General features: G+C 44.0%; 1 protein-coding gene across 3 annotated transcripts in view; it reads left to right on the plus strand.

Annotated features, from left to right (window-relative positions):
- PHF6 (PHD finger protein 6) overlaps positions 1 to 4,988 on the plus strand; it is a 31,856-nt gene extending 26,868 nt beyond the window's left edge. For all 3 annotated transcript variants that reach the window (XM_083422682.1, XM_083422680.1, XM_083422681.1), the window contains 2 exons: positions 2,779 to 2,905; positions 3,229 to 4,988. In XM_083422682.1, the coding sequence (XP_083278808.1) occupies positions 2,779 to 2,905 (127 nt within the window). In that variant the 3' untranslated portion in view covers positions 3,229 to 4,988. The remainder of the gene's footprint in view (positions 1 to 2,778; positions 2,906 to 3,228) is intronic.
- The last annotated feature ends 19,970 nt before the right edge of the window (positions 4,989 to 24,958 follow it).

Below are 24,958 nucleotides of genomic sequence, written 5' to 3' on the forward strand. Positions count from 1 at the left end.
ATGTTTCCAGTAAGCGTTCTGTTTTGAAATTAGCAAGGCATTCTGCCAAAGTTAAACTTGTGTGTTTTAATATTAAAAAGCATACTTTTGAAACGTTGCTCTACAACCATGTTCTTTGTGTTCCTAAATGTAGTGCAGGGGTGGGGAGTCTGCAGTCCTCAGTTGTAGGTGGCTTCTAACTTCCATCAACCCTGCTGAGCATGGCCAGTGGTCAGGGGTGGTGGGAGTTGTAGCCTAGCAACATCTGGAGAGCCACAGGTTCCCAACCTCTGATTTAGTGGGTCTGTATTAGTAGCGTTAATGTACCTGGGATGGGGAACCTGTGACCTTCCTTGTAGCTGAACTACAACTCTCATCATCTATTGGCCACGCTGGCTTGGGCTGAATTGAGTTTACTTACATCTGGAGGGCTACAAGCTCCCCACTCCTGTTTATAATTAGCTGAATAGTTCTTATGCAGTTATTTCTTCACGTGCGCCCCTCCCAAAGCAAATAGCAAATGGAAGCTGAGAAGGGATTTGCTGAAAGTGATGGCCAAAGTGAGATGACAGCACATCAGGCTGTTTGTCCAGCCCAGTGTTGTCTCTCTGGGAGCTCAGGCCATCACTTGCCTTCTGACCCTTTCTAGGTGGTTTCAGCACCAACTGCAGTTTCCTATGACAGTTCTTCTTACAGATGACTGCTCTCCAGCACCCCAGGTTCACACCCAAATTGCCTAATGGCCTTATTGCCATTGTGTCTGACCCCAAAGGCTGGTCACAAAGTGGCATTTCCTGAACAGTGTGGTGCAAGTTCTGTCTCTTCAGATTTGGTGGTTTGGCTTCATGTCGCCTTATTTGTTTTTCCTTCTTTTGAGTGTCTTAGCTTGATTTACCTGGAAAGTGCCTTCAGACGTCTTGAGCACAGTCTTGTTGGATTGCTTTGCAGTGCAGGGAGGATAGAATGATACTTAGTTCCGGCTTTTTGTGCCCAACTGATTCAGTTACTTCCTCCTAAAGAATTTGCAGTATTAAGAACCTGGAAGGAAAGCCATGGCCAATGGATTGAGTTCAACAAGTGCTTATCACACCCAAAGACAGCATCTTAACAAGCAGTGGTGTGAAGCAGAAAAGCTCCCACAAAGCTTTCAGCTGCTATGTATTTTTTGTTGGGACTTGGAAAAAACATATTCCCAATATAAAATTAATTAATAACTTTTTAGTTATTAATTTTTAGTTGTATGCTTATTGCTATTGTTAGCCATGATGGGAACAAGAATACGTACTGAAATATTCATTGGGGGTATACATTATGTATGTAAATAAATATATCTGTACATGGACAGCTTGAGAATTGTAGTGAACTTTATTCAGGTGGCTGTGAGATATATATGTATGTATGTGTTTGTGTGTGTGCTTAGGGCTTTGTGCCATGTTAGAATTAGTACTCTAATGGTTTTCGGTGCCTTCATTCTGCCCCCCCCCCCCAGCTCCTTAATTTAAGCCACATAAACTAACACATGCCATGAGTTGACATGGCTTATAATATTTACAAGTGTTTCAGTAAAATGTGTTTTATAAATAAGCTTTGAATAGGATTGAGTATAACGCAGAGTGATCATTTTTGTATCTAATTAGAAGTAAGATTCATTAGGTTGTTTCTGTACACATTTGATGAAAAATAAGTCCCATTGAGTAAAGGAGCCGTTTACTTCTGAATAGACATGCTTGTATTGGGCTATTAGTGTAGTTCAACAGTGCTTATTTTTCTCCCTAATCAAATATTCCAGTACAAATATTTTGGCTACTGGAAAATCTTGAGAGATTTTAAATAGCATATAAAATTTAAATGCTATACTTCTTTTAGTTTTGTTGATTAAATCAGTGCTAAGTAAGTGCTAAATGAGATTCCAGTAGACATAGGGCACTGGAAATTTTTCAGGGGAAAGAAAGATTTAAAATATTAATGTACATTAATTTCAGTTGGTTAACTGTGAGTAGGACTTGTCTGAATACCAAATAGATGCTAGATATTTATTGTCTCCATTTCACCCCTTATATGCTACTGAATACTGAACAGAGATGAATACTTTCCACACTCCCTTATGTAACTAGCCAAATAAATGGCAATGGTCCATTGTATTTCACAATTGCATATTAGGCTTTTAGATTAGCCTGGCTGCTCTGAAGGGGTTAGGAATTATTGTGGGATCTGCATGTGACCTTATCTCTATGTATAAGAGACCCATGAAGCACCAGCAAGAACTGGATTAGCACAGATTCGGTCAAACACTCCAAAGTCTTTTTATTCTCTGGACAGTAGTTTGGTGGAAGATATTTTGCTGCAAGGGAAGAAAGGGTTTTGGTCAAATTCAGCCTCACTATTGATACCTTCAGAGATCAGTCCCATCCTACTCTCCCCCCCCCCCTTTGCTTTACAGTGATTGAGGAACCTTAGCCCCATTTATAGATAGTTGGTGACAACAGCAAGGAAGCAATGCACAAGTGAGAGACACGATAGCCTTGCCTATCTCAAAGTTAAAGCCACTAAATCTGTTTGGCTTGCCCTAAGGCCAGAATATTTACCCATTCATTTAGGTTATTTAAAACATTTCTATCCCTGGTCTTAAATTAAACATTTTCAGGTTGGTTTTACAATAGCTCATAAAACGCAACTGGTGAAATACATTAAAATGCAAACGTAAACATAATCACAATGGCACGCACTGGACTAGATGAACACCCTGTGACATGGGTTGTTTCCCCCCCTCCCCGCCCCTACTTTGTATTGTCGTCTTAGGCTTTACTGTAAAAACCACAGTGGAAACGATGAGCGAGATGAAGAGGACGAAGAGCGAGAGAGTAAAAGCCGCGAGAGGTCAATAGCTGACCATAGTGGAGTTTCGCAGCAGCTCAATGGAAACTAGGTATGGAAGTTCTCACCTGCCAGCTCTCCAGGGGTGCCACAGTTAAAATAGTGTAGTTATTTGTGGTATATTTTAAGTTGAGCAATTGCCAATGATTAGGTTAGTTTTTGTTACTTTAAAAAAAAATCCTTTTACTTTTAACAAATCCCTGTTGCAAAAGAATCCAGGGATATTTCTCAACCTTAGCTAACTTTACGAAAAACTCTGCCTTTCTGCCAGTAAACGTAGCTGTCATGTTCAGTTAAGTAACCTGCTTTTCTCTCTTTTTTTATTCTGTACTATTTTAAAATCTGCTCTCTCCCTCCCTGTCATCTTTTAAACAGGTTCAAGTTAAACGGAATGAATAATACATCCATGATTACTAATTTTTGTTTTCGTTTTGTTTTGTTTTTTAAAAAAGGCTTTATAAAGTCTGAAAGGGGTTGGGACCCCCCCCCCCTTTTTCTTTTACTGCCTGACTGTTAGAAATGTCATTGAGCTGCCAGAAGTGTTCATGTGTGAGCCTTCGATGAGCGGCATGTCAATATTATGTAGCTAGTTAGTCTGCAGTGTTTGGAGAGAACAACACACCTACCCTGAAACACTATACAAATGAGATGTAAATGTGTACAGTGTCAAAACAACAGCAAACATTGAAATAGGAAGCATGGTTTCTGGACTAAATGAATCTTCCAAGATGCGGAATATGTTAGGTTCAATGATTTTGTGCAGCAAGGGAAAGACAGAAGGTTTAACGTGCAAAGCAAACATGACTGTGCCATAGGAAGACTGTAAAGAAGTGCATTTTGCATTTACCTTCACTTAAGAACCATGGAGGGAAACTGTTGTCCTCTCTTTTGCAAAAGCACACAGTGCATAGGAAAAAAAGAAAAGAATCCTGCAGCTCCAAGAGCATGTGCTGAACCATTTGGATCTTTATTCCTGTTAAGATGGTTTCTACTGCCTAGCATTCCTTGCTGGAGATGACTCAAGCTGCTGTTGACTATAAGCTGTGAGCTTCAGTACTCATGCCAAAGGGCTGTGGTTCATTCTTCCCACCCACTCACCACCTCTTCTAGTCTCCCTGCTTTACCCGTGGCTAATGGCAACTGAAAACCAAGTCTTCACTTCTGGAGACTGCAGGAGTGGGGGGAACACTCAACCTGTCTTAGATTTAAGAGTTCCTGCTTAACTCTCACTATGGAATTTAGCCACCTTTATTGGACATCATACCTCAATTGCTCTGTGCTGCGTGGAACACATCATGTTTTGTCCAAAAATAAAATATGTACAGATCCCTTATGCTGTAAGAAGAATGCAGAATAAGATTCTGGGTTTTGGGTTTTTTGTGTTCTTTTTTTAATATAGAAAGAGGTCAGTATTTATTTTGAGTCTTGTGACCACTATATGAGAATGTTCTAGTATTTGATTAAGGCTTCCTGGCATATCAGCAAGTTAAATGCTGTTAAAATCTTCCAAATGCTCTGCTGGAGCCTAATTTATGCCAAGTCTTAACATCCCAGTTATGATGTCATTGAATCTTGGTATTTCTATTCATTTCTTCTGTTGTCCTAGTAAAGCCTATTGTTTTCAACACAACCAAAAAATATATATATACTTGTTTGCAAGCTAGCAAGTTCACTCTAAATGTTGTTATCTCTTTTGAATTCGAGGCAAAACTGCAAAAGGAAATATACTGACCATTGGTCAGAAAACCAGAAAGGTTCACTAGCCGTGGATGTGGCAAAAAGCACTCCATGAATATGATTTATGTTTCTGACTTCCGTTTCTGAAGCCTTTTTGAGTTTCATTTTATTTTTGATCCTTTATTGTTTTTTTAAATGCATTTAATTGATGTGTTGAGGGACTTAACTATTGTGTATAAGAACAAATACTCCCTCAAATTGAAATTCAATCCAGTTGCATTTGAAAACTTCCTGGAGGAATGCAGTTTTCATAGAAAAGTTGTGTATAAAAGTTAACTGCTCTTATGCCATTGACCAATTTTTATTATTATTATTTTTTTGTATTGTAACATTTAAGATTAAAGGCGCAACTTGTACTGAAATAGATTTCCGCCAGGCTCTGCGCTCTTTCAAAAGCATGAGTTGTGTGTGTTTGTTTATTCCTGTAATCGTTTCTAAATACACTAAATTATATTAGACCAGTGTTGGGGTTATTTTACTTCTTTTGGGAAGCAGTTTCAAAGTCTAGTGTGAATCGTGATGCATTCAGAATGGATGTGAAAAATGCCAGCAAAATTCCAAACAATTCTTTTAAAAAGCCTGCAGCCACACCACTCTGAAAGCACCCAATCCCATCTGATCTTGGAAGTTAAGCAGGGTCGGGCCTGGTTAGTACTTGGATGGGAGACAAAGAAAAACACATGCTGCTGTCAACCTCCAACCTCTGTAATGACACCCAGGGACAAAGAATGTTGACCATGTCAGGGTTCAGAGTGCCTAGGAAGGCTCATCTATAGATCATTGATAAATGGGAATAAGCTTAAGTTGATACCCATGATCATACTCAGCCTTTCTGTGAAATAAAGGGAGAAGTCTCGGAAGTAAACAAGCTGTTGAAGCTTTCACTCTGCTCGGGAACAGAAGCACACTTGTTGGCAGCATCTGTTTGCTTTTCAGCCAAAATTGGCTAACAAACCAGCTTCCACTGAAGAGGTACAGCATATTTGGTGTGGGGGTGGTGGTGTCTTCTGAGCCTAAATATACCATAAAGGCACTTTCCTCTAGAGCAGGTGAAGCTGTCGTGTGGTCCCCTTGGATATTGGGACTACAGCTCCCATCATCCATTGTCATTTGCTGTGGCTGATAGGAGTTGTAGTCCAAAGCAGCTGGAGAGCCTGTGTTAGCCACTCCTGCTCCTAAAGGGAAGAAACAGAAGAATTTAGGTACTGGCTGATCAAGATATCAACTGAGAAGCAACCCATTCATTGATCTGGGCAGTTGCTGATACCATCCAGTTTCTAGAACGTGGGGACAGCTCTGTCTCGCTTGGGGAAGGTTTAAAGCTCACACAGGGTATGCCTGCCAGTTCACTTATTTCATCACTGCAGCTGAATTAAATAACTATAAAGTGCTTTCCCCACAGCATTAGCTACCCCAGGGCTATGGACACCCAGAGACATTTTTATGGTTGTTGGAAACACGAATTGCCATGTATTAAAGGTAGCCTTAAAAAGTATTTTTGCTGGATCCTTCAGTGTGTGAGAGAGATCTGGTTCCAAGTGCTTTTTGGGAATACAGTGGTACCTCGGGTTACATACGCTTCAGGTTACAGACTCCACTAACCCAGAAATAGTACCTCGGGTTAAGAACTTTGCTTCAGGATAAGAACAGCAATCGTGCTTCAGCGGTGCGGCAGCAGCAGGAGGCCCCATTAGCTAAAGTGGTGCTTCAGGTTAAGAACAGTTTCAGGTTAAGAATGGCCCTCCAGAATGAATTAACTACTTAACCCGAGGTACCACTGTACAGACAGTATATTCACACAGCACCACCCCAAGGGTGGCAGTGATAGGGTTAATATTTAGATCTTCTTGAGCAGAGTTTGTCTCATATCCAAAAAAACAGATCCATTTCATTAAAAGTATGTGTGGCTTTAGGGCTGCCTGTAAATCGTAACTCTACCCCTTGGGGTGTAGGGACGCTGTGGGTAAAACCTCAGTGCCTAGGGCTTGCCGATCGCATGGTCGGCGGTTCGAATCCCTGCGGCGGGGTGAGCTCCTGTTGTTCGGTCCCAGCTCCTGCCCACCTAGCAGTTCGAAAGCACCCCTAAGTGCAAGTAGATAAATAGGTACTGCTTACTAGCGGGAAGGTAAACGGCGTTTCCGCATGCTGCGCTGGTGCTGGCTCGCCAGAGCAGCTTTGTCACGCTGGCCACGTGACCCGGAAGTGTCTGCGGACAGCGCTGGCCCCCGCCCTCTTAAGTGAGATGGGCGCACAACCCTAGAGTCGGACACGACTGGCCCGTACGGGCAGGGGTACCTTTACCTTTTACCCCTTGGGGTACAGCTTTCTCTCTCCTGCCTCCTTTAACAAGCACGCCACACAGTTTAGCTTTAAAAACACAGCATCTAACAATTAGCACAATGTTATATGGGGTGAAATAGGCTGCTGTCATTGTAGAAATTTTATTTACGTCTATAATTCAGTAACCCCTTTATGCACAAGCTATAAGCCAAGGGTGAGAAACCTGGTGTCCCCTGTGTGGACTCTCATTTGCACAAGCACTCCAAGGTAATGGGAGTTGGAACTGGAGGGGTGTAGGTTCCCTGTCTCTAGTCGGGACCAGGAGAGCACTGACTATACCTTTTAAAAAAATAGAGGTAGGCAATAAAAGTATAGCAATCAAGATAGCATATGAAAACCAAAGTGGGAGGCTGTATCGGTGACCTTGTAGTGGGGAGTGCAAATCAAAATAAAAATGCCGTTACTGTGCAATGTGGAGTGGAAGGCAGTGCCAAGGCCTAGGTGGTACTGTGGAGAAAGCCATTTTTCATGTCAGTGTTAACTGGTCTGTGCTTATCACTATCAAATAAGGGCTAGGAGGCAGCAGTGCTTCTGAAAAACAGTTGCTGGAAGCCCGGGGAGGGGAGGGGGCCGCTTGCTGTTTTCCCAAAGGCAACTGTCCAGCCACTCTGAGAGCAGGATGTTGAACTAGATTGCCACTGACCTCATCGAGCAAGGTTCTTCTGATTTATGTTCTTAATCCTCTGTAGATTTTAATTGGTAGGCAGTTCTTTCAAGCACACTATTTTCTCAAGCCTTTAGAGCTTATAATCAGCATTTTCAGTTGGGCTTTGAAAGCAATTGGAGCCCAATTATATTCCAAGTAACTGGTACCTGATAATGCTGTCTTGCCAGCAGCATTCTGAAAAGACATTTCAGAATCCACGTTTCCCCAGCTTGGTGTCTTCCAGATGTTTTTGCTGGAGATGATGGAAGTTCTAAAGCAGGTGGGTGTCACCCAGCCAGCAAGGGTTGGTCTAAGCCAGGCTTCCTCAGCCTCTGCCCTCCAGATGTTTTGAGACTACAATTCCCATCATCCCTGACCACTGTTCCTGCTAGCTAGGGATCATGGGAGTTGTAGGACAAAAAACATCTGGAGGGGCGCGGTTGAGGAAGCCTGGTCTAAGCTGATGAAGAAATAGATGGTGCTAGGAAGTTCAAAAGTTCCTTAAAAGTTAAAATTATCAATAATGATTAACTTGGAAGTTTGGAGACTACCAGCAAACAAAAGGTGGGAACGTTTTTCTCCAAACTAGCATGCCTGGATATCAGAATATGTTCCCTATTCCCGCATAGGTGGGTTCAGAGGAGAGCTACTTCTAAGCAATTGCTCCAGGCTTTATGTAGTGTAGAGATTTTTTTACATTTTACCACATGTAATATGTAACATGTAATATGTAACATGTAATACCACCATAATATCACAGTAAAGCCATTTGTAATGGACAAGGCATTAGCAAATGTTGATATGCAGTATTTAAACTAGGATAATTGAGGTGGTTTTACTTTTTCCCTCAATCCCTACTTCTGCATTCTTCATAGTGACAAGTGATGCACTGCTGTTTTGGAAATGAGGATTGTCCAGAATTGCTGCATGTGTGGCCTTTTAAGCAAAGCAGCTCAAATGCAACTGAAAGGCACCAAGGAATGATGGTTCTAGCTGTAGCTGTTATTTAGTTGAGTCAGAGCTTTCCAAACTTTTCATGTTAGCGACACACTTTTAGACATACATCATATTACGACACAGTAATTCAGTTTCACTAGCAAACCAGAGGTTAAACTAACCCCTTTCCAGCCCCAGGAGGAGCGCAGGAAGCATTTGCACAGCATACTTACACACTGCAGCTGACACACTAACATGCTGTGAGACAGAGTTTAGAAAGTTATTTAAAATGTATTTATTTTCTGGATGAAAATCTCATCCTCCTCTTGTTCACTCCAAAAAGCTGTGTGGCCTGCCTACGTGTAGATGGCGTGTGCTGTTGCTTACAGGGACATTTCTTCCTCTGCAGAGTTGTTGTTGTTGTTGTCGTTTAGTCGTGTCCGACTCTTCATGACCCCCTGGACCAGAGCACGCCAGACACTTCTGTCTTCCACTGCCTCCCACAGTTTGGTCAAACTCATGTTTGTAGCTTCGAGAACACCGTCCAACCATCTCGTCCTCTGTCGTCCCCTTCTCCTTGTGCCCTCCATCTTTCCCAACATCAGGGTCTTTTCCAGTGAGTCTTCTCATGAGGTGGCCAAAGTATTGGAGCCTCAGCTTCACAATCTGTCCTTCCAGTGAGCACTCAGGGCTGATTTCCCTAAGAATGGAGAGGTTTGATCTTCTTGCATTCCATGGGACTCTCAAGAGTCTCCTCCAGCACCAGAATTCAAAAGCATCAATTCTTCGGCGATCAGCCTTCTTTATGGTCCAGCTCTCACTTCCGTACATCACTACTGGGAAAACCATAGCTTTTACTATACGGACCTTTGTTGGCAAGGTGATATCTCTGCTTTTTAAGATATTGTCTAGGTTTGTCATTGCTTTTCTCCAAAGAAGCAGGTGTCTTTTAATTTCGTGGCTGCTGTCACCATCTGCAGTGATCATGGAGCCCAAGAAAGTAAAATCTCTCACTGCCTCCATTTATTCCCCTTCTATTTGCCAGAAGGTGATGGGACCAGTGGCCATGATCTTCGTTTTTTTGATGTTGAGCTTCAAACCATATTTTGCGCTCTCCTCTATCACCCTCATTAAAAGGTTCTTTAATTCCTCCTCACTTTCTGCCATCAATGTTGTATAATCTGCATATCTGAGGTTGTTATTTCTTCATCCAGCCCAGCCTTTCGCATGATGAATTCTGCATATAAGTTAAATAAGTTAAATTCCTTTCCCAATTTTGAGCCAATCAGTTGTTCCATATTCAGTTCTAACTGTTGCTTCTTGTCCCACATAGAGATTTCTCAGGAGACAGATGAGGTGATCAGGCACTCCCATTTCTTTAAGAACTTGCCATAGTTTGCTGTGGTCGACACAGTCAAAGGCTTTTGCGTAGTCAATGAAGCAGAAGTAGATGTCTTTCTGGAACTCTCTAGCTTTCTCCATAATCCAGCGCATGTTTGCAATTTGGTATCTGGTTCCTCTGCCTCTTTCTAAATCCAGCTTGCACTTCTGGGAGTTCTCGGTCCACATACTGCTTAAGCCTGCCTTGTAGAATTTTAAGCATAACCTTGCTAGCGTGTGAAATGAGTGCAATTGTGCGGTATTTGGAGCATTCTTTAGCACTGCCCTTCTTTGGGATTGGGATGTAGACTGACCTTCTCCAATCCTCTGGCCACTGCTGAGTTTTCCAAATTTGCTGGCATATTTAATGTAGCACCTTAACAGCATCATCTTTTAAAATTTTAAATAGTTCAGCTGGAATACCATCACTTCCAGTGGCCTTGTTATTAGCAGTGCTTTCTAAGGCCCATTTGACTTCATTCTCCAGGATGTCTGGCTCAAGGTCAGCAACCACACTACCTGGGGTGTACGAGCCATCCATATCTTTCTGGTATAATTCCTCTTTGTATTCTTGCCACCTCTTCTTGATGTCTTCTGCTTCTGTTAGGTGCTTACCACTTTTGTCCTTTATTCTGATAATCTTTGTACGAAATGTTCCTTTCATATCTCCAATTTTCTTGAACAGATCTCTGGTTTTTCCCATTCTATTGTTTTCCTCTATTTTTTTGCATTGCTCGTTTGAAAAGGCCTTCTTGTCTCTCCTTGCTATTTTTTGGAAATCTGCATTCAATTTCCAGTATCTTTCACTGTCTCCCTCGCATTTTGCTTGCCTTCTCTCCCCCGCTATTTGTAAGGCCTCATTGGACAGCCACTTTCACAGAATCATAGAGTTGGAAGAGACCACAAGGGCCATCGAGTCCAACCCCCTGCCAAGCAGGAAACACCATCAGAGCACTCCTGACATATGGTTGTCAAGCCTCTGCTTAAAGACCTCCAAAGAAGGAGACTCCACCACACTCCTTGGCAGCAAATTCCACTGTCGAACAGCTCTTACTGTCAGGAAGTTCTTCCTAATGTTTAGGTGGAATCTTCTTTCTTGTAGTTTGGATCCATTGCTCCGTGTCCGCTTCTCTGGAGCAGCAGAAAACAACCTTTCTCCCTCCTCTATGTGACATCCTTTTATATATTTGAACATGGCTATCATATCACCCCTTAACCTCCTCTTCTCCGGGCTAAACATGCCCAGCTCCCTTAGCCGTTCCTCATAAGGCATCGTTTCCAGGCCTTTGACCATTTTGGTTGCCCTCCTCTGGACACGTTCCAGTTTGTCAGTGTCCTTCTTGAACTGTGGTGCCCAGAACTGGACACAGTACTCCAGGTGAGGTCTGACCAGAGCAGAAGACAGTGGCACTATTACTTCCCTTGATCTAGATGCTATACTCCTATTGATGCAGCCCAGAATTGCATTGGCTTTTTTAGCTGCCGCGTCACACTGTTGGCTCATGTCAAGTTTGTGGTCAACCAAGACTCCTAGCAAACCAAGACTTTGCTTTCTTGCATTTCCTTTTCATTGGGATGGTTTTCGTTGCTGCCTCCTGTATAATGTTACGAGCCTCCATCCATAGTTCTTCAGGCACTCTGTCCACCAAATCTAAATCCTTAAACCTGTTCCTCACTTCCACTGTGTGGAATTTGATTTAGATTGTATCTTACCGGCCCAGTGGTTTTTCGTACTTTCTTCGGTCTAAGCTTGAATTTTGCTATACGAAGCTGATGATCTGAGCCACAGTCAGCTCCAGGTCTTGTTTTTGTGACTGTATAGAGCTTCTCCATCTTTGGCTGCAGAGAATATAATCAATCTGATTTCGATGCTGCCCATCTGGTGATGTCCATGTGTAGAGTCGTCTCTTGTGTTGTTGGAAAAGCGTATTTGTGATGACCAGCTTGTTCTCTTGACAGAACTCTATTAGCCTTTGCCCTGCTTCATTTTGATCTCCAAGGCCAAACTTGCCAGTTGTTCCTTTTATCTCTTGATTCCCTACTTTAGCATTCCAATCCCCTATAATGAGAAGAACATCCTTCTTTTGTGTCACTTGTATGAGGTGTTGTAAGTCTTCATAGAATTGATCAGTTTCAGTTTCTTCAGCACCAGTAACTGGTACATAAACTTAGATTACTGTGATGTTAAAATGTCTGCCTTGGATTCATATCGAGATCATTCTTTCATTTTTGAGATTGCATCCCAGTACAGCTTTCGCCACTCTTTTGTTGACTATGAGGGCCACTCCATTTCTTTTACGGGATTCTTGCCCACAGTAGTAGATATGATGGTCATCCGAACTGTTAAGAGTTAAGTCCCACTGTGTTAAGTCCCACTGTGGGCAAAATTTTAAAAAATGGCATGGGGAAATGGGAAGCTGCAGCCTTTGAGGCACAGTTGGTGGGATTTGGGTCCCAAATGCACACACACCTCTAAAACCTGCCTTTCTAGCTGTAAAAGTAAGGAGAGCTCCTGGAGGTAGAAGTGGCGCCATGGCCAAGTAGTAGCATGTACAGAACAAGGGAGGCAGGGAGCCTTTGGGCATATGGGGGTCTGGTTCTCATAGGATGCGGTGCAAGCACAGGCTTCCTTGTGGTCTGTAAGGAGAAGCCCAGGAGCAGGCACTGAGGCAACAGCCAAGGGGCACACCTCCTGGTCCAGCAGGAGGACACAGCATTCTTCATGGATAGGAGAGAATGTGGAAAGAAACCTGTCCCCATTTCAAGGGATACTCTAGATCCTGGCTGGATGCACCTGCTCACCAACCTGATGTGTGAACCAGGCTAAACTCAAGTCAACAATGCTATGCCCAGACTGCCCCCACCCAACTCTGTGGGTGACGCCCACTGAGCATTTCCTGCTCAACAGTTTTTTTGTGGGGAGAGGAGGAAAGTTCAGGATGAAGCCTATATTAGCCAGACCCAAAGAAAAGGTGAGATGAAAGGGAAGATTGCAAAGCTGATAAGAACCAAGGCCTCTTGAGAATCGCTCTGCAGGACACTGGCTCAATAGCTGCTGTTTGCAATCAAAAAACAATGGGGAGGATGACATAGGCTATGAGATTAACCCCACTCAATGGACCAAAATATGGTCTAAACCCCCCTTTAAATCCATATCAACGAAAAGAACTCTCTCTAAAACTCACCTACAGGTGATACCTAACACCAAGAAAACTAGTGTTAATACGCCCAGGAACCTCACCAAAATGCTGGAGAGGGTGCACCTCCACAGGCACATACCTCCACATTTGGTGGGAGTGCCCCAAAATCCAACTATTCTGGACAACAACCATACAAGAAATAAAATAACCAAGCAAATATTATAAATCACCCCAGAATTGGCCTTACTAAGCATCTTCCAAGACAATAATGCCCACTTACACCACAAAGAACTCGTAATCCACCTACTCTCAGCAGCCAGAAGCAACATAGCCAGACACTGGAGAGACCTGTCAGGAGTAAGTATGGACCAATGGTACCAAATAGTATGGGAAACAGCCCTACTAGAAAAATTAACTAATAAACTGAAACTGACACGGGGACAAACAGAAGAAGACGCCTTCACCCCGGTATGGCTCCCCTTTATCACATACACAGCTCAACAGTACAATGACAATAATCCACCAACAGCATACAAATCAATATGGCTAACACCCACCCACCTCACTCACACACGAAAACAAAGACCACCACAGCCAACCACAAATGAACAACCACATCCTAGGCCAACCTCAACCTTTCCCCCTTTTCTTCCCAATGTCTCAACAAATGAAACTGATTTGTAAAAATGTTACATGGGGAAAAATACGAAAGAGACATTGCAAACACTTCTGTAAAACAAGAAAATCTTTAATATATATATTTTTTAAAAAGCTGCTGTTTGGGGCTTCTGGGTGTTGCAGCCCATAACATCTGGAGCCAGCCCCTAGAAGACTATACTAAGGCAAAATCCCTTTGATGTTTGAGGGGGTCACTAGAACAGTGACAGAATCCTTCCCATGAGGTCCATTTTTATTTTTGATTTGCTAGAGGCATGGGCGTAGCCAAGCGGGAGCGAGGGGGCAGCCGCTCCCCTAGATCAAGCAAAACAATATAAATACTAAACTAACTGACCAATCATGTCAGTTCTGTCCCCCACCTAACAAAACTCCTGCTCTCCCCCCAAACAAAAAACCTGGCTACGCCATGACTAGAGGCCTTCTGCAAAGCAATCTCAGTGCTACTCACAAGTGTTAAACCCAACAGGAATGAAAACAAAAAATGCAGGAGACAAAAAAAACAAGTCAAAATGCAAAACTGTCGTTTTGCTCAGAAATAAAACTCGCCACCAACTCGCCAGTTTACAAACACCGCTCCCCCCCCATTCAGAAAAATATAGTACCTGGCTGGCATCCCATCAAATGCTTTTCACCAACAGGGTAATAGTGTTGTGCTTGTTGGACCTCCACGGTCAGTCTCTGGTGGGGGGTGCAGGTCAGAGGGTCACAAACAAAAAGGTGTTTGTTGCCACCTTACAAAACTTTCTCCCGAGGGCCCTCCAGAATGTGTTTTGTTCCGTATGGAAATAGCTAATGAGAAAGGTGATAGCAATCCTAATTAGACACTGGCAATTCTGACTTCTTTTTTCAACCAGTTTGCAGAGTTTCTCTGTGACAGAAAAATAGGCAGCAGAATTGAATAAACATCAAAGTTATGCCTCCACTTAATGACTTTTACTTCAAAAAAGTTTGCAAAGAATTTCTCTGTGATAATAGAGTTGAAGAAACATCAAAGTTATGCCTGCACTTAATGACTTTTACTTCAAAAACTTTGGCATTTGTCAGTGAAAAGAAGAACTACATCAAGAGGGGGAGTGCTTCAACATTTTCTGCAAGAAGCAGGTTTTGTTCTTGTGTATTAATTGTACTGGTTCCCTTGAGTATTGTTTTCAAAAGGGGGGAATGATATGCTCAGTTTCTGTATCTCTAAAGCCACAATATTCAACAATTGATTGATGTTGTCAGCTCCCATTTTTATTAGTTTTTGAAGAAAAAGACTTGTTAGAACTCTGACATTCTAGGTCCTGTGGGCTCGAAGGCCTCACATTTTCACTGTAATTCAGCTTCCTGTTTAATTAGTGCTCATGTACGAGAGAAGCTGACAGCAATGGAAACAGCTTATTGTGGACTAGGTTAAAAATAGGGTGATGCTATACATGCAATTTCAGTAGGAAATTATCTTCCCAGCCCCGTTTCAGCCTGCAGTAACTTTCCATCATGTGAACTTAATGAAGTCTGATTTTCAAAAGGCCTGCTTTTGTTCTTTACCTGAAACTTCCCACACTGGAATCAACATATGAATATTAATCACTGATCTTTTGCCTTGAAACAAACAAACAAACAAACAAACAAACAAACAAACAAACAAACGTGCTCAATACAAAGTTTGTGAAAATCTTGGACCCTGATCCAGGAACACAACCCATAGTATGAGTTGTGGAGGTCTTCTAATAATAACAGACAGAGTGACAGGAGCGAGCCAGCAGTAAATCACACAAAGTAAGTGGAGTTAACTCTTTATTAGCAAAAAAGTGTTCTGAACAGGAGTGCCTGGCCAAATGAGCACAGCAACTCATCTCCGACAGGTCTTGCCCCCATTAAGCAGTTGCTGGGACTGCCTTCCCACAACTGCCTAAGTCCCCAGGGTTTTTCCCAAGCAATCTGAGACTGTGCTTACATGATGCTAATTTCTCCTCTGCCATATTCATGCCTCTACTGGTTCTGGGAAACCAGGCGGGGGGGGGGGGGGAGCTTGTCACAGCAGGAAGGATAGACCCCAGTGCATCTTCACCAGCCTGTCTCATCTCTGCCTCTTGGCCTTCCTCCTCCCTCTTTCCTGCTTCTGCCTCTGCTTCTGGACTTTTCTCTGCTACAGGCTCCCCCTGCTCACTAAGCCCTCTAACCTCCTCAGCTTCTGAAACCTTTTCCCAGTCTTCTCCCTCTGACCACTCATTGTCATCCCACCACCAATCCCTGGGCTCTGACCCTTCTTCCCTTGGGGCTTCCCCAGATGGTTCCTGCTGTCATTTTTATGCATCCAACCAGTCCCTGACACCCAGCAGTTTTCTTTCTTGTGCTGCGGATTCTTAGACCAAGGCTACCCCTACAGCAGAAAAACAAGGAACCTGGACTGCACTCCTTCAGACTGCAGCTGGAGCATGGATGGGGAACTTGTGACTCCCATCATCCCTGGGCATTCACTGTGCTAGCTGAGAGTGATGGGAGCTGTAGTCCAACAACATCTGGAGGGTCACCATTCTCTATTCCTGAGCTTAGTAGATGCCATTTTTTTAATGCTCACCCACATTTTTTAAAAAAAGAAATCCCTGTATGCACACTCCCTGCTGTACATGTGTTCTGTTCTGCATGTGTTTCCATAGGGCATGTTTCCATAGGGCACCTTTCAAAATTGTGCTTCCTTAAGTGCCCTCTGAAGTTATATGTTGAATGGATTGAAAGTGCAAGGAAGCAAATGCCAGCAACACAAAAGGAGAAGCTTCCTAAAGGTCACAGGGTCTGACAGAATGCCTTGGAGGAAGTGGGTTCTTCTTTGCTGGGTGGTGGTCTGCTTGGGATGCTGCACTGAGCAGGTGGCTACTGCATCGGTCAAGCCTTCAAGCAACGGTAGCTGGTGCACATTAGCACTGGTCAGGCAGAAGGCAGGGAGCCCAGCACTCAGTGGAGCCAGAGCCAAAACAGGCTTAGCCAACTAGCTCTCGTTTTGTCCGTCTCCTCCCTGCTGAGCTCTACAAGGGCAAAGCAGGCTGAATACTCACCAAACCTCTAAATCACATATGTCCCCTCAAAGAATTATGGTCACTGTGCCTTACCCCTCACAGAGTTGCAATATCCAGCAACCTTTAATACACTTCAGTAGCCCAGAATTATTTGAGGGCTATGAATATACCGGTACTTTAAAGGTACAGTGTGTACACAGTCTAAGGGGGAGGGGGGCGAAGCTGACTGCTAGGACAGTCATCCCTCAGGCTAGCTGACAGACAGCTGTGGCCTAGATGAGGGCAGACTGAGATTGGTGGAGCAGACTCCATTGCCTTCAGAGTCTCTTCCAGCTCTTCCATGACTCTCAATAATGATCAGGTTTCAGTTGGGAGCAGCTTTACCCTGTCAGACCAGCCAGCCATCTAGCTCAACAGTGACTATACTCTGACAAGGCGTGCCTCACCAGATCTTCCCTAGCCCTACCAGGAAATGCTGTGCATTCAAAATGTGTTCCACCTGCCCCAAAGTCTGCTTTTAAAAATTGTTTTATTTTTAAATGTATAGTTCTGCTGGAAGAACTATACAGGATACTCCCCCACCGCTACTCTTGCACAGGGCTTTGTATCTTTTGGAAACATGTTTTTGGTTCTTCAAAGAACCTACAGGCTTTCATGTTTTTGTTCCAGTTCAGGCCACAGAAGCATCTCATCTTAGAGAGCTGCTCCCCCTCATCCGAACACAAGAGGAATGCTCAGTTCATTACTAGATAAGCTCTTCCTCCCTCCCTCCCCACGTCCTGATTGCCTGCTTATCTAATTACTACAGTGGTTAGGCAAAAGCAGCTTTTAATTGTGTTTTGCATTCTTTAGTATTAAAAAAAAGCCCTTATCAATACCAGCGATGTCAGTGCAACCTTGTAACTAAAGATCCCCTTAGCAACCGTTCAAGAAAGGAGGAAGCCTGTGCTATTTTTTCCAGGGCAATATTGATATAGCAGCTGTACTCTACTTGCATATCAGTTGAAAACACACTCAACAGGAATCTGGAGGAGAGCAGTATAAAATTTTAAATTGCATCTGGCGTGCTGCAGAGCAGGGAGCTGAATCTACTAGCAGGAAATGGAATAAGAGGATGGGGAAAGGACAAGATGTTAAAGGTTTTCCTGTCCTTTTGCAATGTTTTAATTATAACTAAGGAATTTGTGTTCCAGTCTTCAATTTCCCCCAACCTTGAGTGGCTTTATGACATGTAATAATAAAATACAACCAGTTAGTAGCCTGAGTAGCTGGAGAGGGTGCATAGCCCTGGTTTTTAGCTGGCCCATCTATCCTCCAAGGTGACCACGAACTCCTCCTGCATGCAGTGACAATGGAACCTGTGGCTTAGGGCAGCTTTCTTCAGTTTGCTGCTCTCCACATGTTGCCTATCAGCCCCAGCTAGTACAGCTGCGCTCCCATCAGCCCCGGCATCATCCAGCTGTGCTGGTTGCAACTGTCCAGGAGAGCACCTGGCTGGGGAAGGCTGCTTTAAGGCATGCAGGAAACAGACCACTATAAGGCTTCCTTAATCTGAGTGTCTGGAACGTTTTACTTTCTGTAGAAAAACAATGTTTGCTGGTAGGGTCTGTAGATTATAATCTGGGGCAACCTCTCCTTGGGTTTAAGTGGCCACAGATACTTTCAATGCCAGGATTCCCTCCTTGATTCAGTTCTGTGACTTTGGTCATTATAGATGCAAGCGCTTGAGCAAGGAAGATGCAACACAGCGGAGACAAACTGCATGCTCTCTCCACCCAAGGAGACCTTGCAATCTATATTTGCTCTGCCAAAAGAAGTCCAAAAGAGCACATACAAAGAAAATAGTAGCATTGTGTACAACTCACGCCACTAGTTCCCATGGGACTCAAGCTACAGAAGGTTGTGCTGGCAGCAGACCAGTTTCCTCCACTCATTGGTGCACCTTCTCCTTTAAAAAATAAAATGCTGTAACACAATGTTCTCAATAGTTCAGTACAGAACGATGGCAGAAGAATGACCAGCACAGCTCAGAAGGATGATTGTTCTGATCTTTCCTGATTGCCCATACACCTTCCAGTTGACAACTACTTCTACCATCTGAATCTACCTTCTACTGCAGGACTGGGAAACAAGATCCAAGCAGCGGATTGTAGCCTTATCTTCCCTACCCACCCTACAGGCCAAGTTTGACCAGTGAGTGGGACTGCCTACCTGTCAATCACTTGACATCACAATCACCTGACAACCCTTTTCCCCCCTTCATTAACAATCCTGCTGATCACCAGGCATTTATTGCATAACACTGTACAGAGCTATGCAATTCCTGACAATAAGCTGGTAGTTGGGGCTTGCAATGCACTGCCAACCAGCTAGTTGGTGGTACCTGCCACATCTCTTTGATCCAACTGCATTTTTGCCACAGAGCCTACAGAGCTGTGTCTTGCCCGACAGTTTTGCTGGCTTCACCAACCCAGCAGAATTAGAGGTAATCTCTACATGGTATATGACTCTTCATCAAATACTAAATTGCATGCAATATGCTGATATAAATTGAAGGGGAGACCCCCACCAACCCAAGCAATTAATGAATGTCAGAATCCAGCTAATATTTGGAATAGGAAGAGAAAATGCAAGCTACAGAACTGTGCCACACAAGGAATCCCTGGGCTGGCTCATGCAAACCAGCCTAGATAGGCTAGTGAAGTACAGAGCCCTTAAGAAACAATCATAGGCCATTAAGGGCTATTGGCAATACAAAAGAACTGTCCTCCCCACTTCCAGCTATGAGGAACGGAGACAAGAGAATTGGCAGGTTACCAAGGTGATGGTGGTGTGTGTGTGTTGACAGAAAGAGCGGGAACAAGAAAGGAGAACAAAGGCCAGAAGGATCTTGGCTGCCAGACTACAGAGGCTGCAATCCAGAGACTGGACCCAAGCTGCCTCAAGCTGTGAGAAAAGCAAGTAAAAACACTCTGAATATGTAAATGCTGTGAACTCTCTTCTTCATGTAGCTCCAGGTGTATATAGGTGTAAAACAAATCATATACCTTAAAACACTACAGCTTCCACTGTGCCCTGAATTCAGAATGCCCCTGGGTGAGCACCTGCAGCCCTTGGAATTTTGCTACTGCTTAGAAGAGAATGGGACAGCATTTAACAATATATTATATAGCTGTCTCCTCAAAAGATTCCATCAACGGTGTCTCCAAAATTTTTTACACATCACTTAGGAAGACAGGCGAACTAATGCCAGTGTACTGGAAGAAGCAAAGATCACCAATGTCAAAATGATTCTTCAACATCAACTTCATTGGACTGGTAATGTTGTGCAGATGCCTGATTATCATCTTCCAACGCAACTGCTCTATTCTGAACTTAAAAATGGAAAGCGTAATTCTGGTAGTCAACAAAAGAGGTTTAAAGTCTCTCTCAAGGCAAATCTTTAAGAATGTAGTATAAACACCAACAACTGGGAAACACTGGCCTCCAATTGGAGAACAGCCTTGACCAAACGTGTCATGAGCTTTGAAGACACTCAAACTCAGGACGAAAGGGAGAAATGCGCTAAGAGGAAGGCATGCTTGGCAAACCCTCACTGTGATCAACTCTTGCCTGGAAACCTATGTCCCCACTGTGAAAGGACGTGTGGATCCGGAATTGGCCTCCAAAGTCACTTATGGACTCACTGTTAAAACCGTGTTTATGGAAGACAATCTTACTTGGCTACGAGGGATAGAAGAAGAAGAAGAAGAAGAAGAAGAAGAAGAAGAAGAAGAAGAAGAAGAAGATATAGCTGTCCATACAAGGATGCCACAAACATTTCCCTTTTGGCCCATCACAGTATGGCACCAATTAAAACATGTCTTCTTGGCAAACACAGGGGCTGAAACTACTGGTCCTGTATGCGCAGTCTGGAGTTTTCGGCATCAAAGCGCTTGCATGCATGTTTACTTCTTCCCACTCCTTTCAGCACCACTCCAAGACCTTTTGCTGCCTGAGGCAAAGGACAATGGTTAAAATTTCTTTGTGGATGGGTTACCGCCTATTGCCCGTCTAGAGTTCAGGGCAGGGTGCACTGATTATAAAATCACTGCAATCAAAAGCAAAAACAACGGGAAAAGCAATATTGGAAGTGAGCTGCCAAGAAGGAGTCAGAGTCTTGTGTTGTTTCCGGCAAGCAGAAGGCTCAAGAAAGAGACATTATACTCTCGCCTCCTAAACCACTGCTGCTGACAGCAAAGAAGAATAGGGGTTGCTTGAAAATATGCCGCTTAATACTGAATATGCTCCCTTATGTTGCAAGTAGCCCACTGACTCCAGGGTCCATAGATGCATGTGTTGCTGTCGCTCTCCAGCCAGAACTTAAAGCTTCAGGCATTGGAGCTGTTAAGGCCTGGGAGTCCACCTCCTCTTCTGACATGTTGTGTCCTGAGGTTGTTCTTTGGGTATCAGTCCAGCAAACCCCTCAAGGGGATCCTCAGCATTGGACTCAGGGGGCCCTGCCTGCTCCTCATGGTCTTCTACCTGTGGGGTATCCAGTTTGTCCTTTGACACCTACGTTTTCATTTCATTTCATTTGCTTTTCTGAAATTAACAAGTACCAGTCCTGGCACTGGCCAATTTTTCAGCTTTTCTGAGTCGCTATGTCTCACATTGAGTCTGAAATCCCAGTGATTGCTGCACTAATGTTAATAGTAAATCTCATGTTTTTAAGCCAGCTAATGAACTTCCTGTAACTTCAACAATTATTTCTGCTTTTGGAGTGCTGCCCTACCAAATGCTGCCAGAATCAAGAGGGCTTTTAAACTGCTGTGTGGCAGAATGATGATAATGTTAACCACCCACCCCAACAAAGCAATCAGTCAACCAGAAAGTGGGAAGTGGAACTGAGATTCAATTATTTTGCTGACGCAATGAAATACTGGCAACCAAATTTCATGTGTAACCGCTAAGGTGAAGTGGGAGGGTCTGTAACACATGATTTATTTGCAGACGATCCCCATGTTTCAGCATTTCCCACTAGTAGGATGAATAAACTGCAAGAAATGGCAGGACCAGTAGGTTCCCCACCTGAGTTTCTAGGGAGTCACTACCAGTTATATCAGGCAATTTTATCTCACCTTTCCTCCAAGTAGCTCAGGGTGGCATACATAGTTCTCCCCTTAAAATTTTAACCTGTGGGGCACATCAGGACAAGGGAAAGTGGCAAGCACCTGATGGACCACTGTGGATAACAGGATGCTGCTCTGAATAGGCACATGGTGTGATCTAGGAGGGCTGAGTGGGGGTTTCGTCCAGCACGTTATCCTCTGCTGCAGAAGAGCAGTATTAGCCTAGATGGGGGTTGGGGAGTTTCTTGACCTCTGACCATGCTGTCTGGGGCTTTGAAAAGCCACAGGTCCCCCTCCTACAAGCTCTGTATAAACCATCTTTGCCATCTTCTGCAAAAGTCAAAGGCATTGCCTAGTGAAAGGTCAAAGTAGAACACACACACACATGCCAGTTCTGTATAACAGCTAAAATTATTTAAGGGTGGGAAGGAAATAAGGCAAGAAGCAGCGCAGGGAGAACTCAACATGTTCAGTGGGTGTGGAATACTGACTGATAGTCAACGTGGAAGAGGAACAGGACAGGGTATCCTGGAGCACATTCCACACTACAACATTTTGCTGCAGTTCCTTTTTGTATGTTTTTTAAAAAATACCTGATTAATATATGGCTATCCTACTTAGTTCTCTGATAAACAATGCATGCCTCCTATCCCAAACATGCTGAATATAGATTTTCCCATTACCCTCATAACCACTGCAGAGGGCAAACACAAAAAATTAATATATGGATGTGCCATCTGGAAACACTGCAATCCTTTGTTTGCTTTTTGGTGGTGGGAATAGAGAGACTTGCTTTTAGCAACTTTTATGTCTGCCAAATGTTGCTGAAGCAGTTTTAAAGACGTGCATACATCTGAATCCATCACCAGGTGATGCAATTTTTTTGGGGGGGGGTTGCCCTTTCTGTTTTGTTTCTCTTAAGCATCTCAAATATAGCCAGTGGCCTTTTTAAAACAAAAACATGCATTTTGTGCTTACTTTGTGACAGCATTATTATTATTTATTAAATTTGTATACTGCACTTCATAGTTCTCAGGGCAGTTCACAACACAAAAATACAAGGATATAGGATGTTTTAGTCAGTCAAAGGCCTGGTTGAAGAGGAATGTTTTCACCTGGTACCTAAAGGTATATAATGAAGGCACCTGGTGAGCATCCCTGGGGAGAAAATCCCACAAATGGGGAGCCACTGCAGAAAAGGCCTGTTCTCCTGTTGCCACTCTGGAGGTTACCAGAGCATAGACATAACATAGACAGAGCATAGGCTGTCCATGTCCAGATTGGGGGGTGGGGGAGCTGGTCCAGCAGCCGAAGATGATGGAGGGCACTCGGCATCACTGAAGCCAACTGAGCCTCAAACAACAGCAGAGAATCCAGAAGGACCCTCCCCCCCAAGCTACCAACTACTAAGAATAGAGTAATAATAATAATAAATTTTTATTTATACCCCGCCCTCCCCAGCCAAGACCGGGCTCAGGGCGGCTAAAAACCAAAAATAAAAACAAGTTGATTAAAATATAATTTAAAAGATTAAGATACAACATTAAAACAATTAGGGAGCAATCTTATCATAGGAGGAGAAAGGAAAAAGAAAAAGGGGGAGGTAATCAAACTGATTCTAAGCCGAAGGCCAGATGGAACAACTCTGTCTTACAGGCCCTGCGGAAAGAAGTCAGATCCCGCAGGGCCCTGGTCTCTTGTGACAGAGCGTTCCACCAGGCTGGAGCCAGTGTTGAGAAGGCCCTGGCTTTGGTTGAGGCTAATCTAACTTCCTTAGGGCCCGGGACCTCTAGGCTGTTGCTGTATATGGACATTAGGGTCCTCCGTGGGGCATACCAGGAGAGGCGGTCCCGTAGGTACGAGAGTCCTAAGCCGTGAAGGGCTTTAAAGGTCAAAAGCAGCACCTTGAACCTGACCCTGTACTCCACCGGGAGCCAGTGCAGCTGGAAAAGCACTGGGTGAATATGCTCCCATGGCAGAGACCCCGTGAGGAGCCTCGCTGCAGCATTCTGTACCCGCTGGAGTTTCTGAGACAGCTTCAGGGGCAGCCCTGCGTAGAGCAAATTACAGTAGTCAAGCCTGGAGGTGACCGTCGCATGGATCACTGTGGCCAGGTCAGGGCAGGAAAGGTAAGGGACCAACTGCTTGATGCGGCGAAGGTGGAAAAATGTCGCCTTGCTGTTGCTGTAACCTGCGCCTCCATGGAAAGGGAGGCGTCAAGGATTACACCCAAACGCTTAACGGAAGGCAATGGCACTAATTGGCCCCCGCAAGAGAAGGGAGTTGGTCCCTCATCTCTATGCCATCCCGACCCAGCCAGAGGACCTCTGTCTTTGAAGGATTTAGTTTCAATCGGCTCCCATGAAACCATCCAGCCACAGCTTCTAAGCATCTGGTCAGTGTGTTCAGGGCCGAGTCGGTGTGGCCATCCATCAGCAGATAGAGCTGAGCGTCATCAGCATATTGGTGACAACCCAGCCCAAAGCTCCGGATAATCTGGGCAAGGGGGCGCATAAAGATGTTAAAAAGCATCGGGGAGAGGATTGTGCCCTGCAGTACTCCACACACCAAGGGGTGGTGCGATGACAACTCCCTCCCTAGTGCCACCCTCTGTCCCCGACCAGAGATAAAAGAGCACTGGCACCTGCTGCCATACGGGCACCTCTTTTTTGACCAAAAAATAAAGCACTGCATATAGTTATTGAGGCTCCAATGCTAAATATGTTTTCTAAGGAATAAAGAAGCCTAGTATTGGACTGGAGCAGAATCACAGAACTATAGAGCTGGAAGTGATCATCCAGTCTGACCTGCTGCAGTGCAGCAATCCTGGCCACAGCTGTCCCTGAGTGAGCTTGAACCACCAGCCTCCTGGTTAACAGCAAGACACACTGACAGCTAAAATACATATGGTGCTTCCAGAAATTGTAAATAAGTGGCTGAGATGTCACAAAGCAGTTGTTGGCAACATGTACCTTTGTTCTTTTTAGTTTATCAACTTTCCCCCAATTGTAGATTCAGGTAGGTAGCCGTGTTGGTCTGACGCAGGCAAAATAAATTAAAAAATTGTCCAGTAGCAGTTTAGAGACAGTTGGTTTGTTCTGGATATAAGCTTTAGTGTGCATGAACACTTTTTCAGATACA

Source organism: Podarcis tiliguerta (assembly GCF_965153285.1).
Source record: "Podarcis tiliguerta genome assembly, chromosome: Z".
NCBI classification, from domain to species: domain Eukaryota; kingdom Metazoa; phylum Chordata; class Lepidosauria; order Squamata; family Lacertidae; genus Podarcis; species Podarcis tiliguerta.